Here is a 19,115-nt window from a genome sequence, read left to right as displayed (position 1 = left end):
GTATGTAAAGTTTTCTTGGTTCTCTTTATTTCACTTTCCATCAGTTCACAAAAAAACATTTCAGACTTTTCTGCATGAATCCATTTCATCATTTCTTAAAGCATAGCAATATTCTCTTACATTCATGAGCCATAATTTATTAGCTGTTCCCCAATTAAAGGTCATTTACTTGTTTTCTTTGCTACTACTGGATGTGCTGCTCTAAATAGCTTATCCTCTTTTTAAGGAGATATTCATGCACTTGTCACTACTTCAAGCTCAATTTTACATCACAGTGCCAAGTTTATGTTATACTTGAGTTTGGCATTTTCATCCTATATCATCTTGCCAAGCTCATGGAAGGTGATGTTGGGCCTCTGATATGATTGTGGCAAACAAAACAAAAACGTTTGTATGTGGGTAAAATTGAACATGCGCCTCTGAGTGGGTGCCTAGCATTTCTCTTCTGTTAGGTGGGTGCTTCATGCTCAATATATGGAGTGTGTTCTGGGTTATGTTCTTTACTGATCATTATTTAAGGCTCTACGATTGACCATTGACTGATGTCTCCACTCTATACATGTATTTTTACAGGAAATTATTATTTATTTTTGGGGGGGTGTTTTTCCTTGGTTACATGATTCATGATTCCACCCTTCTTGCCTCCCCCCTCCCAGAGCTGACAAACAATTTCATTGGGTTATACAAGTATTGTTGTTCAAAACCTAGTTCCACATACATGTATTTTTAGATTTTATACCAAAAATTATAAGGTTTGACATTTTTGCTTTGGATTTAGGAGCCAAATAATTTGTTCAACTTTCAAAAAAGTCACAGAAGGAAAAAACGGTGTCATGTTATTAGCTTTTAGTTTCTCATACAGAGCATCACACAAATTGTCGTTATCTCAAGTCTACAGACAGATCTTATGGGAGGGAGCTCGAGGTAGGAAACTTCCCGTCTGTACACAACAGGAGAAGTCCCTGTCAAGTAATTGAAGGAGGGAGGTAGAAGGGATGAGCCTAAGGTGAAGTAGGTGAAATTTCCAAAGTAGTAAGATGTACATTTCTATGCAGACAGATGAATTATGCTTCTGCATAAGCAGTTCTTGGTAAGATTTGCCTAGGGACCATGATAAAATTAGTAAGATCCTTGCTTGTTTGGGATTTATAGAAAAGTAGTTGCAGCTTCATTAGAAATTTTTTAGGTCTTTTCTGTCAGTGGGACCAAAGTTTTTTGCTATTAATGGTTTCCTAAAATAATTCCTGTCCTTGGAGGCATATCAGGATAACTGATTTAATTTAAAACATTAAAAAAAACCTCTTACCTTCTGATTGATTTGATATAAAGTATCCATTCCAAGGCAGAAGAGCAACAAGGGCTAGGCAATGGGGATTAAGGGATTTGCCCAGAGGCTAGATTTGAACCCAGGACCTCTTGTCTCCAGGCCTCACTCTTTAGGAGTCACCTAACTCTCTCTGATGTACTTTCCCAACACATTTTACCAACTTTTATGGAGTAGCAATTACATGTAAGGACTGGGTTAATTAGACATTATCGCTGCCCTTAAGAATTCCTAAGATATTAAAGTGTGTGTGTGTGTGTGTGTGTGTGTGTGTGTGTGTGTGTGTGTGTTCCATATGCAGTCATCTAACATCCAGATTTTCATGGTACTTAATGCTAAGTATAGCAACCCTTTAGTCTTTTCGAGCTTGTGTGCACGGCCCCCTCCAGCCCCCCAGTGGGAGCCTCGTGGCGATGGGCTTATTGGAACCGAGCGAGGCTGCTCTTCAGCTGGCAGGCGCCACCCTCTGTTGCCTGTCCCATGCTTGAAGGCCTTCCAGCCTGGTCCCGGGTGTTGGCAGGCATCAGAGTGTGCTACTTTGAGAAGCTGTCGTATACAGATATTCGCTCTATTACCCATAGAGAATATTCGGGATGGGAAGATGCTAGTTACTCTAGGAGAGTGCCCAAGGCAAGGCCTGGAGCTCGTGGGAGCCACGTGGCAGGCAGGGATGGGTCATGGGCTAGAGGGGAGGAGCCAGCCCCGAGAGGGGGGCCTCACCACTCTTAGAGTCAGGAAGGTGGAGACATTTTGGTGGGGTTGGGATTGGTTCAACATATATGGGAAGGGGAAAGTTGTATGAGATAAGATCGTGAGATATTTGCGGGTCCAATGGAGTTCTTAATTGCAAAATACTTTTGAAATGTTCTCGGATTGTTTGGACAAACAAAACCTGTGTCAGAAGTAAAATGTTAATTTTGTGGTTGCCAAAACCGTACACAAAATCACAAATCCACTGAGTTTGTACATATACAAATACTCAGCAGCTCCTATAGCCTTCTTTTTCTGTTCTTTGTTATAAGGAAATATTCATGTTTATTTGAACTTTCATCATAAATAACGGAAAGGAAACTAGACAATTACCCTTTGGATCTTAGCTTTTAGCTTAAATGGACCCTCCCTCCTCCTGTCACTCCTCCCTCTGTTTCTCTTTTTGTTTGCAGCAAGAGTATTGGAAGTTAGTGGAACAAAAAGAATGCCATGTAGCAGTGCATTGTGGGAAAGTGGATACCAACACGCATGGAAGCGGATTCCCCGTGGGAAAATCAGAACCATTTTCAAGGTGCAGTTAGTTTCCTGAGTCAGGCTGATGAGATTTAAGACTCTTCTGTCTCCTAAAGGTTGTCACAAGAGAAACAGTTCTCTTCTGGAGGGTGGGAAGTGTTTTTTCCTCATCTTTGTGTCCCCAACCCTCCCTGGGATGGTGGAATGTCTTCAGATGTGGGAAGGGCTGTGGGAGCTCCCCCTGCCTGCCCCAATAACCCCTCTGTGGGGAGGAAACTCAGCAAGCTGCCCCCTTTGCCAGGCTGCCTGGCACACAGCACATGCTCTCTGAGAGGTGCCTGGTCTAGAAGAAGACCGGACGGCCTTGAGCTTTTTAGACTTTTACAAAAAGCCCTGTATGCAAGTTTGATTTACTCTTTGTGATTTTCTTGAATAGGCATGGATGGAATCTTACGGTCCTTCCTAATAATACAGGATCCATCCTGCGTCACCTTGGTGCTGTTCCTGGTAAGCTAGATTACTTTCCTTTCTTTTTTTAATTTCTTCCCCCATCCACTGTTGGAGCAGCTTTAGTAGACTCTCCCAGCTAGACATGGAGGAAAGCGAAGAGTTCCCACAGCTGAGAGAATTCTATCCAAAGGTCAATCTAAATGAATTATTTAGGGAATCGAAGGATAACATTTAGAGACTTGACCTTAAAAATATTGCCACAGATTCTACTGAGAAATAGAAGGGGAGGGATTTGTTGAAAATTTATAAATTCATAAAGCATAAAGTTTGGATAGGAGGTTGTACCTGAAATCATTTATCAAATCCTGAAATCCTAAAACACTGGACATATGGAGGTAGGGGAATTCCTTAATGCAGAGATTTTTAGCCCAGGGGTAGGGTATTTGTGAACTTAAAAAAAAAAAAAAAGAAAGAGAGCTTTTTTTTAATGATTATATTTCAATATTGGTTTCCTTTGTAATCTTTTTTTTAAACATTTATTAATATTTGTTTTTAATATGGTTACATGATTCATGCTCCTATTTTCCCCTTCACCCTCAGCACCCCCCTCCTTTGTAATCTTAACATATTTTGTGCATTTAAAAACATCATTCTTTTTTTTTTTTTAACCCTTGTACTTCGGTGTATTGTCTCATAGGTGGAAGATTGGTAAGGGTGGGCAATGGGGGTCAAGTGACCTGCCCAGGGTCACACAGCTGGGAAGTGGCTGAGGCCGGGTTTGAACCTAGGACCTCCTGTCTCTAGGCCTGACTCTCACTCCACTGAGCTACCCAGCTGCCCCCAAAACACCATTCTTAAATGGAAGTCTCTAGGCTTCACCAGACTGCTCAAGGATTCATTTTAAAAAAAACATTGAGAATCTTTGCTTTAAAGATTGAAATTAGTATTTTAAGATATAACCCAGATAATATACACAAGGTAGTAAAAGTAATCTCTTTAGATTGTTCTTTGGTTGGGAGGGATTCAAGAAAGTTTTAGTGAAGTTCAAGGAAAGTAGAGCCTTAAAATGTTATTAAGAAACACCAGATTTCATAGTTGTGAGACCAAGTCATTTAACCCCAATTGCCTATCCCTTATTGCTTTTCTGCATTGGAACCAATACTTGTATGACTAAAAGATAAGGTAAGGGTTTAAAAAGAAAAAAGAAATGCCAAATAAGCAATAGCTGCATTTTGTAGAAGGAGAGAACCAATCCATCCTATGAAATGTTGCCTGGTGCAAGGTTAGAGCTTTGGTTCAGATGGGCCATTTTTGACTCATGGAGCATTGCTCTTGTCACCGTCCCATTAGGAAGCCTTCTGAATATTTCTCTTTCAAAGGTGCATCTTAGAACAAAGGTGATATTTTTTTTCTATTTTTTCCACCCTCCATGCTTCAGAAAATCTCGTTTTTGTGTTGGTAGACTTATATCCCCATTAACTTTTCTGCATCTGTCCCTGAAAAGATATACTATTAGCTAATTGAAAAAATAATGTCATGTTGTTATCCTGCAGGCATCTCATCTCCTAAACTGAGACACTGATAGGTACTAATGTTCAAATCCTTGCTTTTTTTAAAAATCAGTATCTGAGAGAAATTGTGTTTCTATACTTTCTAAAAGAGCATTCATTTTTCTGATTTTTTTTCTAACTTCCCATGATTTTCCTCTTTTTTTCTCTCAGAACAACTTAACTTGTTTGTTGTTACCATGACACATTTCTTTTTCTTATGAATCAGCGATTCCCAAACTTTTTTTAGCCTACCACCCCCTTTCCAGAAAAAATATTACTTGGCGCCCCCTGGAAATTATGAAACTATTTATTGAACTCAGAATAGAATGTAATACAAAAAAAGTGTGGCCATCATGCGCCCCCCACCCCCCACCCCCACCCCCCATCGCTACAGCACCCTCCAGGGCGTGGTGGTGCCCACTTTGGGAATCACTGTTCTAAACTTTTTTTTAAAATTTAATAAGTCACTTCACATCTTCTTGTGGCAGAGCAAAGTAGGTAAAGTCTTGTTATAGCGAGACACCTTAGCTGGCAGGGTGTATGGTATTCTGTCCCAGCATCCCCCCAACTCACTGAGAAATATGACAATTCGTATAAACTTTTATTTCCAACCCTTATGTTTTAGGAGTGACAATTCCCTGGCTAAATATTGGCATGGTCTTTTCTACCTCATGCTGGTCTCGAGACCAAAATCACCTTCCATACATTGACTACTTACACACTGGTGCTGATTGTATTTGGTGAGTATACCTGGGCCCCCTCCCTTGGTGGGCTCAGACGCTTCTCTAATGGGGGGACAGAGGCGCCTCTCTGCAGAACAGCTCTGGGTGAGCAGGTCTCTGCCCTACCTTGGGGCCACTTCTTCAGATTACAGTTCAGGCCTCCTGGTACCACTCTGATACCTCATGAGGCCATTGCGCTGGAGTTTGGGGGCTGGCTGTATCCTCTTTAAGCTAGACTTTTGTATCCTGTTATAAATCTCCTTTAGAATCATACAGATAAGAATTCTCTGTATATTTGTTTGGGGTGAGGGGGAGGAGCATTGGTGAAGAATCTGTGGTTGTTTGCCTCCCTTTTCTTTTTGCTACTTGGGTTAGTTGTTCTTTCTTAAGGGACCTGCTGGTCAAGCAAACCCTTGATGAGCTGTACATTTCTGTCTCTGTGATGGTGCCTCAGTAATAAATATAAACTGTCCTCTCCAGGCTACCCCATCAGGCTTCTTCTTACCCATTAGTTGGTTGCTTTCTTATAGAAATAGGTTAGTAGCTAGTTTTCAGTGTGGTTTGTAACCCTGATATAGTGATTACAATGATTGTAGTCATATTTTAGTTTTGAGGAATCTGTGCTTCTTACTAAGAAGAGACACGAGTGTTCCTGATATCCTCCCACCAGCCTACCTAGATGTTGTGTGGCTGCATGTTCTATATCTCTGCCACTGGCTCCTGTCATGGTTCAGTATCTGCCACGATGAATACTGATGAGGAGGTTTGGTCTTTTGCTTGTGTGTTCCATTTATCAGTGGCAGATGGGAAGTCATTGCAGATAGATTTTTTTAAATACATGCACATGCTGTGTGCCATCTTGTATTCTTACAATTGTCCAGTCTACACATTATTCCACAGAAGTCATGTTATCAAATTAATGGGTGATTGAACAATCTTAAAAAAAATGCACTGAAAATAATTTTAAAAAATTTTTAAGTCATTTTTTTTCCATGGAACTAGTATTTCTGGGAGATGATTTTACATTTCACTTTGTAGTTGGCTAGTTATAGTTCCTTAGAAAATGGATGATAATTTAAGAAAGCACACATGGAATACCTGTAGTTTTTGTTGTCATTTTAATAATTCTCTTGGGTCTTTATCAGGCACTAAAGGGAGATGATATTGAACTTCCTGCAGGACGTCTTTAGATGATATGTGTGTAGGCTGCAAGATTTTTCCATTGAATTTGATTTAAAGGACCAAGTGGGAGAGATGGCAGGGCAGAAAATGGCCTGACTGGCCAGCTAGAGATCTGACTAATTGGGTAGTACAGTTCATTTTGAGGGTTGCTCTTTCATTTAGGAAATTTTATGTGTGGTCCTTTCTTTGTGACACTCCTGGGACAATGGAAGGGTCATTGTTCTACTCAGTGTCTTTTTCCCATGGAGTTGCATCAAGATAAAGTCAGAGGGAATGGGAGCAAGGACATTTTAGAGATTAGTCTAGACCAGTGATGGGCAAACTTTTTAAAGAGGGGGCCAAAGGAAAGGAAATACTCATCTGTCGGTCTGTGTCTAAGGCAACTCTTTAGAAGTTTCATTGTATTGTATCCTCCTCATTGTATTCGTCAGATTAGGAATAATGTCCCACTGAGGGATAGAACATTTCAGAACGCTCCCCCCCCCCCCCCTTTCCAATCCCAAATCTGGCCTGTGGGCCCTACTTTGCCCATCACTGCTCTAGAAACAACCCCTTGGCCTTCTATAACTGAGAAAGGGAGGAAAAACGAGAGATGTGATCAGAGTATTTTATGGGGTGTGTGGTTTTGCTTGAAACATATGATTTTGGTTAGTAGAAACATGATGTTTAAATCACAAATCAGTAACAGAAAATGTTAGAGTTAAAATAACATTAAAAAAAATTAAGCATGGTGATTGGATATTCCCTTCACTCAGCAGCTGAAATGGAATATGACTCTTATGAATAATGATGTCATCAGAAACACCTAAGAGTGGCTCAGATTGGCAAGCTGCCATATGGCCTTTTTAAAACTTGGTTTCTGACAAAATGGTCTTGTGCAATGGGCTGAAAAAAGAGAGCAAATCTAAAACTTAGCATAAGCATTACCTGTTTTCTTCCTTGAATCTCTAAGTAGAGAGAAGCTGTTGGATTGTCCTAAAGGGAACCAGGGAGAAATGAAAGCCATTTTCTGAACTTCTTCCCAGCTAAGGGCAGGTTCCTTCCACTTTGCAGGCCCAGCAGCAAGTTCCATTTGCCTGGGCTTATTCTGCTATTTTAAAAGCACAACCCCTGTCCAAGTAGATAGCAGGCTTCCTTTCCTATTGTTGGTGCCTTCCTCCTTTCCCCATCAGGAGCCAATGCAAAGATCTTTGTAAGCACCCCAAGACTCATCTGCATGTTCCTGCTGATACCTCTGGGTGTGGTGATGTTTTCATTTGAGGCTTATTAACATTCCTTATTCAGGTTTACCCTTTCACCCCTGCCCTCAGCAATGGGGAGAGTTTCCATTCTTTCAAAACAAAGCATTAGAAAATTTTGAGGTTTTTGTTTTGGTCTTATTTTTGTTTGTTTGTTTAAAATTTGCAAAGCAAAAAGTTATTTGGGTGATTTACAAGCATTTTTAGAGACTGGCTCCTGGACAGAGCAGTTCATCATCATAAATGAAATGGGCATCTGTGTAGGAAGAGTGAATTGTTCTCATAAGTTTTATTCTGACCATACCTCTTTACTTGGTTTAGTGGAGTTAATTCAGAATGACTTTTTTTTTTTTTTTTTTTTTGGTTCTTGTTTGTTTTGTCCTCTCTGACATTGTTTCCTGAAGCTTCAGAGGTTCATAATTGAAGTATAATCTGGCATTCAAGGTCCCTTTACAGACTAACTCTATCCTTTTCTCTCTATTCCCTTTGTAAAACCTCAGTCACTCTACCTTGTCTTACCTTAACATACTCATTGTCTTCTATTGATAGTGTGCTGGTCTTGTGGAATCTGGGAGACTCAAGTTCATTTTTGGCTTATTAGCTTTTTGACTTGGAGAAATCATTTACATTTTGTTTGCCTCTTTTCATTTGGGGATAATGGCATCTGCTGGGGAGGTTTTTGGTAAGGGTCAAATGAGATATTTGGAAAGTGCTTTGTAAATCTGAAAGTCCTCCTCCTCATTATTATATTCTTACCTTTGGTTATGCTGTTTATTCCTTCCTTCAAGGCTCTCATTTAGCTTTTTCCAACCACTTCACCCCCCCCCCCCCCACTCCTCTTGTTATCTTCATGTCCATCACCAACAATGGTGCCAACCATACAGTTTATCAGTTTATTGTTACTTTTAACATCTCTTTCTTTTTTCTTTAAATAGATTATATATCTCATGACTGTGTAGGCCAGAAGTGTCAAACAGGCCACATAACTGAGAAATGTTTTTAAAAAAATATACACACACACAAACATAGATAATGTTAATTTATGGTTTTCTAAGTCAATATGGGTCCTCAGCAATCTGTCTCTATTTGAATGTGCTATCACTGGTGTAGACTTTACTCCTTTACAAAGTATTTTTTGAGCCTCAGAGAGGTTCAGTGTGCAGGAAGAAATGAGGGATTTTTCCTTCCATACCTTGAGAATTGACAGTCTTGGTCCCTCCTTCATTAACCAGAAAGTCTCCTACAGTCTTCTCCTCCTTTTTGTTTTGTAAGTTCTCTTTATTTTATCTTAGAATTGCATCTCATCATGTCTGCCTCTACTCATCTTTTTTATTACCCATCTTGAAGAATTTGGGGGGAAGAAAGTGATTTTTAATACTTAGTGCAAGCTAGAAATGTGATTCCTAATTGAAATACAGCCTGGGAGAAAGACCGCTGAGCTCAGAAACCATGGCCCGGCCCAGCTGCGCTCCCTTCCTCCCTCTGTAGACAAGGAGTGAGAATACTCGCCTGGAAAGTACTTGCTTTTCCTTCCCTTGGAGAGACTGCGGCGGGATGGGATCCTGCTCTCTGCACACCTCCCCTCGCTGGGCTCTTCTGGGCCTCGGCCCTGGGAGCCCATCCTGGCGGGGGCGGCCCCACTCCTTGTCACTGGCCCTCCTGTGGTACAGGCTAAGCAGAGACCTGTGAGCCTGGGACGTGGCCAACAGCTAAAGGAGGTAGAATTGGAGATTTTACCAGAGATTGCAGGAACCTACAGATGTGTCTGTTTCTGATTTATGGGTGTTTTTAAACATCTGTTTCGAGTTTAAAAGCTTTTTGGCGTGCAGCGTAGGTCAGATATACATAAAAGATGAGCAATTTGAATCGCCCGTGGGTTTGTGGCTTGGCTGAGTGCTCAGTGGAAGCCCCTGCGCTAGTCCTCAGAGAATTTATGGCATCGCTGTGTGAAATGGGCCTGGGAGCTACGAGCAGGGGTTCCCGAAGGCTTCCTTTCATGGATCGTGTGTCGCTCGGCTCTCACATCTGACCGTAGAGTTGTGTCCAAACATCCCCTCTGCTCCCGGGGTTTTGAGGCAACTTTCCAGAAGAACTTGTTTTTGGATTTCTGATCCTTCTTATCCACATACTCTGCCTAGGATGAACGGGCCTGGGCCTTGGGATGCCACTTTGGGAATGCCAGTTAAATGCTGTGATAAAGTCTTTCCTTCTCTGGCTCTTTCTCTTTCAGGTATTGCATTCCTGCTGAGGAAGAGAACAAACTCGAAGATGTGGTACATACCCTGTTGCAAGCCAATGGCACACCAGGGCTGGAAATGCTTGAAAGTAATGTAATGGTACGTGCCTTCCCTTTTTTCAGTATTGAGAAAGATGTCATGTCTTTCTTAAATTTACAGTCTGTCTTTGTTTTGTATTGTTTTTAAAAGAAAAAGGAAAGCACAGAGTTAGGGTATAACCTTGAGATCCAAAGCAAAGTTTCCTTTGGATTAATGAAAAATAAGCACTCAGAAGGATTTTCTTGTTGCACAAGAAGGAAAGCCTGACTCATGTCAAGGGGGTCCTTCTGCAAATGTGGGAGTCAAAAGTTCTTGGTTTAACGCTTCTCTTACTTGGTGAAGCTTGGCACGTGTTTGTAAACCCTGGTCATTTTCTCTTATGCTGTTCAGGGTTGAATTTTTCTGAGCAGCCTTGTTAACTGCATATTATTCCCATGTGCCTTTCTCTTCTCTTTGGCATATCCAGGACAGGCTCTAGGTGCTGGGTGCTACTACATCAGTGACTGATCTGAGGTTGGGAGCACAGGGAAGGATGCCACAGGACTAGCCTTTCTAGGGCATTTCCAGAAAGCAGGAGGGGATGGAGATGACGAGCTTTTGCTAGCTTTTCCTGATACCTTCTCAAGATGTGGGGTACTAAAGAGAACTCTGCTTTGTTCTTCAAAGCTATCACCTGCCGTCCAAGAATGCCATTCATACTCTGGGATGTTACAGCCACTTGGTTTGGTCACACACCTAGTGTATGCAAAAACCACAGTGACGTTTTAGAAGGGGCTTTGCATTAGGACTCCTGGCAGTGCACCTCTTCAGGCAAGTGAGGCCAGTGTGGCCCCAAAGATCTTTAGATGGGACGGAGAGGAAGCCTTTGGATCCCCACACAGAGCAGAGAGGCCTGATGAGATATGAGAGGATTTGGGAGATTCAGGGTCCAAGTAAGGTCACATTTTGACCTCCCTTTATATAAGCACATAGGCTGTTTGGTGAACTAATTAAATACTCAAATGTTCAAACAGTTTATACTTTAATAGGTAGAAGTGACCTTTTAATTCTCTTGCCTTTCTCTTATTAATTATTTCCTATTTGTCCCTAAATAGTTTACTTTGTATATATTTGTGTGCCCATCACCTTCTCCTTTTAATTGTAAGCTCCTTGAGGGCAGGTCTTTGCTTAGTAACTGTTGGTAAATGTAGATTGATGTTTGTTTGATGCTATTTGTTAAGCAGTATAATTTTGTTGGTATTTTATGAATGTGAGTCCTCTGGCTCTCTTCCCTGGGCCAAGGCAAGGGCTGCCCTTCTGGAGATCCATCTTTAAAGACCTCCTGAGCTGCCTTGGTTTTCCATTCCTCTTAGGGTTTGGAAGTCATCATTAGCATTTTAAAGGAGTGTCCCAGAAGGTTCACTCCAAGGGAGCCATGTGCCTTCTGTTTTTTCTTTTCTTTTTAGCTATAAGAAATCTTTACTTTTCTCTTTTCTCTTTGCTTCTCTCTAGATCTCCCCAGAGGTGCTGTGCAAAGAGGGGATCAAGGTGCACCGTACTGTACAGCAAAGCGGCCAGTTCGTCGTCTGTTTTCCAGGATCCTTTGTGTCCAAAGTGTGCTGTGGCTACAGTGTTTCTGAAACTGTGCACTTTGCTACCACCCAGTGGACAAGTATGGGTTTTGAGACGGCCAAGGTACAGACTAACTCACGCTTGAATGCTCTGAAGACCAGATTGCTCTTCCTCTTCTCTTCTCTTCTCTTTCACACGTGTGTGCATTACATTTGTGCCTTTAAAAAAAGAATCAAGATTCTTTAGGCTCTGTGTAACCCTGGCTTCTCTGGGTTTAATGCATATAGTTTGAAGAGATCATGATGTTATAAGGAATATATTACAGCCACTCAATTCATTTGTAGGATCAAACACAAAACGCTCTGTTTAGCATTCACAGCCCACTTTCCTTACATCTTCATGCCCAGGGTGTACTCTTTGATTTGATGACTTGGGCCTCCCACCACCAGTTGGCTCCAGGCATATCCTCCCTGGCTGGAAGGCTCTCCTTACCCTTCCTCTGCTCTGCAGAGTGACCTCCTGATTTCCTTTAAGTCCCATCATTTACAGAAAGCCTTTCCTAACCCCTGGTCATTCCAGGACCGGACCTTCCCTCTGTTTGGTATTGCCTATTTATACTGTCCATCATTTTCTTTGTGTATATTTACTTGCTTGATGCTCCCTTATATGAGCTTTTAAAGGGCTTAGCACAGTGTCTGGCACATACATAGAGTAGGTACTTAATGTTATTGTGGTTGATCGATCTTCAACAAAGAATTTGTGGGAAAGCTGTTTTATTTTTGATATTTTAATACGTTAGAGTAGCAATATATGCTTTTACTGAAAAGTATGGCTCTATTCATTTTAGGTTATATTCTTTCCCACTGGAAATGTTCATTGGGAAAATTAATAGCTATCTGTTTGTTATTCTTCACATTAACTCCCAACTGCACTTCTAGTTTCTGCCACTCCACTTTAAATAAAAAGTTTCATTGTACTGACATTTTTTCCAACTTTCTCATAGCCCTCATTTCCTCAGAAACAACCTGAAATACCACCCAACAGTTCCATCTTCCATAAACCAATACAGACCCGTATCAGCATGACCCTTTTCTTTCAGGAAATGAAACGTCGCCACATCGCCAAGCCATTCTCCATGGAGAAGTTACTCTACCAGATTGCAACAGCAGAAGCAAAAAAGGAAAATGGTCCCACCCTCAGTACCATCTCCGCCCTTCTGGATGAGCTCAGGTAACCCGCACGGGGGTTCTTCCTCGGTTCCCTCTGCAGTCCCTTAGAGCGGCTCGGGGGCTAGAGAGCGAGGGGCGCCCCAGCTAGCGACTTGTCACGGGGCAGCCTTCCTGCAGCCCGGCTGGCTGAGGACACGACTCGGGCTCCATCGGGCTGCTCTTGGCGCCCCGAGGCTGGCCGTGGTGCTCTTCTCCTAAGGTGGTTATCGATTTTTACTGTCATGGTGCTTTCTCCCCCTTTCCTTTTCTCTGATGGTAGGAATCAGAACTTCTTGATGGCGCCAAGAGGTTAATGCTCTTTGAGAGAATGAGTGGAATGTTGCTCCTTAACACCTTGACACCACTAGGCCTTGGCAATCCATTGTTTATGATGGATGTTTCACAACAGGGAAGAGACACGTGTGGCATCGAGGGGTTGACACCGTGCGCGGCACAAAGCGAAGAGATGTCTGGGGAGATGACCGGCCCTCATGGTTATGCGTATGGTTCCTGCAGCCGGGCGGCTCGTCCCGCCACTAACCTTCTCCTGCATGGCTTGTGCTTATTCCAGCTCCTGGTGCTCTCACCGAGCTTTTTTATTCCACAGTGGAATAAGGACCTCACTATGGAGGTGTACCGTTAAGGCTAAGTCAATCCAAAGGCTGAATAAATCAATTGAGAGTGTGATTGTGTTGCTTGGCTGCCTGTATAATCCTCTTCTCTTTTCCCCTACTATGTAGCATCGCTCTCTCTCAAGGGGAGAGACCACTGGTTAGTGCTGATCGTAGACAATGGATTTGGACAGGTGTCGGTCGGACATTTGCTGATGAGATCTACAAATAGTTTGTTAAATCCAAGCATTGATTGATATGAAGTTAAAAAGGAGAAAGGAAAAAAATCTTAAGCTTTGTACACATGTTTGTTAAATGGCGTATTAAATTGTATCCTATTAACTTTGTAAGCTGGGGGAAAAGACGGGCCAGGGGCCTCCGTGAAGCCACCAGGGCTCAGGTGAAGGGGGAGCCGTGCTCACTTTGTCTTGGCCTCATTTCATGGAGATAACTCTCGTCCTGCTCCTCCTCCTTTTGGGAGCGAGGAGCTTTCTCATGGGGGATGCCGGCACGACTGGGGTGTTTCCCTTCAGAAGTCCCTTTGTTTCCATTGTGAGGGCTGCGCCAGGATTACTGTGTAAAGGCGGTGGCGGCGCGGGCGGCGGTGCGTGGGACTCGCTGACGGCCGTACGGCTCTTTCTTGTTGTTGGACAGGGATACAGAGCTAAGGCAACGAAGGCAGCTTTTTGAGGCCGGCCTCCATTCATCTGCACGCTATGGCAGCCACGACAGCAACAGCTCAGTGCCGGATGGGAAGAAGAAGCCTCGGAAGTGGCTGCAGTTAGAGACGTCCGAGAGGCGGTGTCAGATCTGTCAGCACCTGTGCTACCTTTCCATGGTGAGGCTCGGCCGCCCGCGTCCCCAGCCTCCCTCCTCCCTGAGCGCCCCGGCTGTCTGTCCGTTTGTTTCTCATTGACCCGAGGCGGCATTTCCCCAGCAGGACTGAGGAAGACTCTCATCCTCTCCTCGAACCCCCCACTAGAGACCACCTCACCTCCTGCCTTACTGAGAACATTGTGGCCAGTCCAAAATCCACCATTTCTTTCTGGTCTTAGAGCCGGTAGTGCCCTTTTCTCTGGGGCTCTCGCTTCATCAGTCACTCCCGCCTGCTTTTTAAATCTCTCCCTCTATGGTGGAGCTTTCCATTTGTCCATAAGTGTTCTCAACTTTCTCCAAACCCTCTCATAATTCCTTTCCTTTGCTGCTCAGCTCCCTTAATTTCTATGCTAGCTCTCTCCATCCTTTTATCAACAAACTTTTGAAAACGTCTCCACTTGCTACATCTTCCTTCTAATGCTTCCTCCACTTACTCCCTATAATCCGTGTTCCCTTTCTAGTCTTCTCTATCAAGGCTGCTTGTCAACTCAATAATGATTTTATCCATAACATTGGAAGGATTTGACACACAAAAATAGTGAGCTCCCCTTCATAGAAAAGTTCAAACAGCAGGTGCTTGCTCTTTTAACAGGGACATCATATGGGGGATTTCTCTATTGGCTGGGAAGTTGCCCTTGATAACAGACATTCCTCCAGACTCTAAAGATTCTGTCATTTTTTCCCAGTCATTAAATATAAGGGCTCATTCTTAGTCTCATCGTCCTTAATCTTGGTAGAATTTGATGCTAACTCTTGAAATTTCCTTCCCTTGGTTTCTAGAGTGGCTTTCTCCTTCTCTGTCCCCTCATTCTCTGCCGTTCTGGTGTCTCTTTTCGGTCTCATACTTAGGGTTGCTCAGGGGCAAACTCTTGGTGTGAGGGCACACAGGCTCTTGTGAGCACTTTCCTCCACTAAGGATCTTGGCTAGTCTCATACTGCCAGCATTTTATGCAGATGATTGCCAAGTCAATATCTTAAGCACCAGCTATACATTTTTTGAATGTTTGCTTCCCTTTACTAAAAGGTCATATTTGCAGGTGGCTCACCTTCAAATATATAGGAATAATACACTTTGGTGAAATTTAAAGTAAGAAGAAATTATTTTGACTTTTTACTAGCTAAAAAATTAAATGAATTTTCTTATGAGTTAGCTAGTGAAAAGATTAAAATGAAGGAATCTTTTTTACTTTCAGCCTGTACATTAAAGTTTATCCCACTGTGTAGTTTAAGTAGTCCCACTAGGACATTAGCATCTTCAGTTCATCAGTATCCTTAAAATCAAACAAACCTAGTTGGTGGTTGCATCTCTGCCTCAGTTTATAATAAATAATAGCTCACATTTCTAAAATGCTTCTAAGCCTTTTCTCACCACAGCAAGTTGACAAATAAGCAGGTGCTTTCCTCTGTGGGAGGTAGCTGGTTGAAAGACTTAACATCCTTATCATACAGGGAAATTGTGATTTAGAAATGGGTATGTGACCTGTGAAGCCAAATAATAAGTTAAGTAGAGATGTTCTGGTTTGAACCCATAGTTTGTAACTCCAAGCCCAATGATCTTTCCAGCATACTTCTCCTGTTACCTTTTAATTCTTTAAGCTGGTTAATTTAGGAACTGATTGCTTTATATAAAGAAAGGTGATCTCTTAATTCTAGATCTTAATCTAGATCTCTTAATTCTCTGATTTTTTCTAGAACTTCTTGGTCAAAACATAGAGAAATGGGATGGGCTGCTGGCTTCAAATCATTCTGTATTTAGCGAGGGACCAACAGGGCAAACAACTATGTTTGCAGAGTCAGATGAGTCTTTGGGATGACTTTGTAATATCCAGGTAGCCAATGGGGATAACCTTAACTTAACCTTCTCGTTCAGTTCATCTAAGCCCTTTGAAAGTAGGAAGATAACATTATGACTCTTAGAGGAAAACCTAGATCAAACTCAAATAGAAACAGATCTCTCTTCTAACATTATTGAATCAGATAAGCATAACTTTAATATTACCTCTTTAAAAATTTTTGTTTGTTTCCCATTTCCTTATCACATTTCAGTCTGGGTCCATATTTGTGAATGCAATATGAAACCTCTGATCTAGAACCCAATATAACACATTCATTTAGAAACTTATGTTATACTCTATGTATGTATCTGGGTGTGACAAGTAGGAATATTTTAAAATAATTGTTATAGGCATATATGGCAGTCACTACAGTCTATATCCCAGAATTTCTAGAGCTGGAAGGGGACCATAAATCATCATTTGGGTCAATCCAAATCTGCAAAGAAATTTCCTCTCAAGTATCCACAGGAGTTCATCAGACCTCTACTTGAAGTCTGGGATAATTTACTCTTGGCCAGCTCTAATTGTTTGGATTTTTTGCCATTGATTACACATGAATTTGCTTTTTGGAATATTCCTTCTATTGATTCTAGAAAATCACCAGCTTTCAAATTTTTGAAGACTATTCCTATTCCTTCTAAATCTTTTCTTTTCAGGGCCAAGTATCCCCAATAGTCAATAGTTTGTCAGTGTTCTTTCTAAAATGTAGTGCTCAGAAATGATCTTGTGTCCTGATTGACCAAATGTGATGGGTCTCTTTTCTCTTCCATGCCTCTCTTAATACTTCCTCAGACTCTATTATTGTCTTGGGATGATCATGTCACAGTTTTCAACATGTGATTTATAGCACTTTGCGTAGTCCACTCAGAAGTTAAATTTTTTAATGTAAATGGGTTTTCCTCTATTTTTTCCCCTTGAATGCAAATCCATATGAAAAAAATTTTTCTTAATCCTTACTTTCCATCTTGGAATCAATACTACATATTGGTCCCATGGCAGAAGGGTGGTAAGGGTAGGCAATGGGGGTTAAGTGACTTGCCCAGAGTCACACAGCTGGGAAGTGTCTGAGGCCAAATTTGAATCTAAGACCACCCATCTCTACGCCTGACTCTCAATCCACTGAGCTACCCAGCTGCCCCCATATGAAATTTTATTTTATTAGATCTGGCCCATTTTCCAAGACTGTTTCTTTTGGAAGTCTCAGTTATTACTCACAGTATTGATTATCTACGATTTTATCTGTAAATCTGATACACATTTCATTAATATCTCCAAAATCATTTATTTTAAATGTTGATTAGAACCAAATCAACATTAGGGGAGGCTTAAACATAACCCATAAAATCTTATAAAAAATCCTACTTGCATGTGAACTTTCTTTGACAAAAATCAAAAGTCTGCCCATGAGTACCAGTGTGTCAAATGATAAACTGTCCCAAAAGTCACGTTGATAGCTGTGGGTCATCATGGCGGGCCTTTGGAGATGATGCCCGGGCAACATAAGAAATTGCTCCTTTTCATTTTGAAATAACGCCTGGGCTTCATTTTATGTATTTTCCATTTGGAATTGAACGGATTCACCTTTCTTCCTGCATGTAGTTGGCGCTCCATAATCTTTTGTTGAATGAAGACACGTTATCATGAGAATGGATGGAAACGAGTAGCCGTTGGCATTAGTGCTTCTTGGGAAAGGCTTTGCTTTAGGCTCCCTACTAAAACTCTGCCCGGGGAGCACTGCCGTTTGGGAGTGGGGGGAGCGGGCAGGGGGACGGAGTAGTATTACACGTAGGGCTACGCATGGAGAGCAGACCGGGCCGTGACGGCTTCTGCTCTCTTCTCCCCAGTTACAAGTGAGGAGACTGGCCGGTGCCCCTGCTGGCCCTCCCTGAAACCCTCTCGGCTGTCTCGCGGCAGCGGCGGGGGCCTCTGGGCTCTGGCCTTGGCGCCGTTCGGAGCCGTCGCCCCTCACCTGTTCCTCCCCTACCTTTCAGGTCGTCCAAGAAAACGAAAATGTCGTCTTCTGCCTGGAATGCGCCCTCCGCCACGTGGAAAAGCAGAAATCCTGCCGGGGACTGAAACTGATGTACCGCTACGACGAGGTCAGTCCCCGGCCGCTCGTGCTCCCCCGCCGGAGGGCTGACCGTGCGGGGCTGCTGGGACCGAGGGGGAGGGCCGGCCTTCCCGGGTCACTCGCCGCCGGGTCATTGGAGGCCGCGGCTGGCTCTGACTTCCGATCTGGGTGGGGCCTTCCAGGCAGGGTGGATGGGAAAGGGCCGCGGGGCTGCTCCTCAGAAGTTTGGGAGGGACCTCAGGCCTGGCCGGCCTTCTTTGTCTGGACTCTGCTGCGCCGGGGGCCTTTTGGGGCCTCTGCCAGCCTGGGGGCCCGAGACTGGTGTCCCGAGGACCCTCTGGCCCTACCACACTCTGCCACACCCCACTTAGGGTACGAAAGCAAGAAAGTCATGCTGGTCCTCAGAAGCTTTGGGTGCTGGTCCCGGCTGCCCCTCGGACTGGACAGGCCTCTCTGGTTTTGCCCAGGGGCCTGGATGCTCTCAAGGGGCGATTCAGCCCTTGGCTTGAATACTTTGACTGATGAGGCATTCGCCATTCTATTTTTGGCATAACTTAACTTTGAATTGGACGTGCCTTTCATCATCACTTTTAGGCTATAATTCTTGTTCCTGAGAGCGTGGCAGCCCTGAGGCTATTTACCCGTCACCGAGAGCGCCACCTTCTTCTCTTTCCCAGGCTGACCAAATGGTTTTCTCTGTGGCCAGTTTTAGATTGCATTTCGCATAGCCCCAGTTCTCCAGGCCACACATTTTCATCTGTCAGAGGTTGCCACCTCCTCTGGAACTCTGCAGGCGCTGTGACAGGGCCGGGGTGCCTCAGGAGGGTGCTTGGCCTCCCGGGGGTGCATCCAGTAGGCCTTGGCGTGCTCCAGCTTGGGCGATCACGAGGCACCTGTCTGGCGGGGGACACGGTTAGATCCATCACCCGGGGCAGACACGTGTGTGGGAGGCTCCTCACAGGCTGACTTGGGAGAGTGATGCCAGCAAGGACAAATC

The 19,115-nt window shown here is 43.2% G+C and overlaps 1 protein-coding gene across 1 annotated transcript in view; it reads left to right on the top strand.

The window, feature by feature from the left end:
* JARID2 (jumonji and AT-rich interaction domain containing 2) overlaps positions 1-19,115 on the top strand; it is a 192,798-nt gene that overhangs the window by 166,480 nt on the left and 7,203 nt on the right. Inside the window, exons 9-16 of the mRNA XM_044667633.1 lie at positions 2,488-2,606; positions 2,985-3,055; positions 5,174-5,288; positions 9,921-10,026; positions 11,458-11,640; positions 12,617-12,747; positions 13,991-14,174; positions 18,039-18,146. Coding sequence (XP_044523568.1) covers positions 2,488-2,606; positions 2,985-3,055; positions 5,174-5,288; positions 9,921-10,026; positions 11,458-11,640; positions 12,617-12,747; positions 13,991-14,174; positions 18,039-18,146 — 1,017 coding nt within the window. The remainder of the gene's footprint in view (positions 1-2,487; positions 2,607-2,984; positions 3,056-5,173; positions 5,289-9,920; positions 10,027-11,457; positions 11,641-12,616; positions 12,748-13,990; positions 14,175-18,038; positions 18,147-19,115) is intronic.

This window comes from Gracilinanus agilis, chromosome 1 (assembly GCF_016433145.1).
Source record: "Gracilinanus agilis isolate LMUSP501 chromosome 1, AgileGrace, whole genome shotgun sequence".
In the NCBI taxonomy this organism is placed as follows: domain Eukaryota; kingdom Metazoa; phylum Chordata; class Mammalia; order Didelphimorphia; family Didelphidae; genus Gracilinanus; species Gracilinanus agilis.
This window is presented reverse-complemented; position numbering and strand designations above follow the sequence as displayed.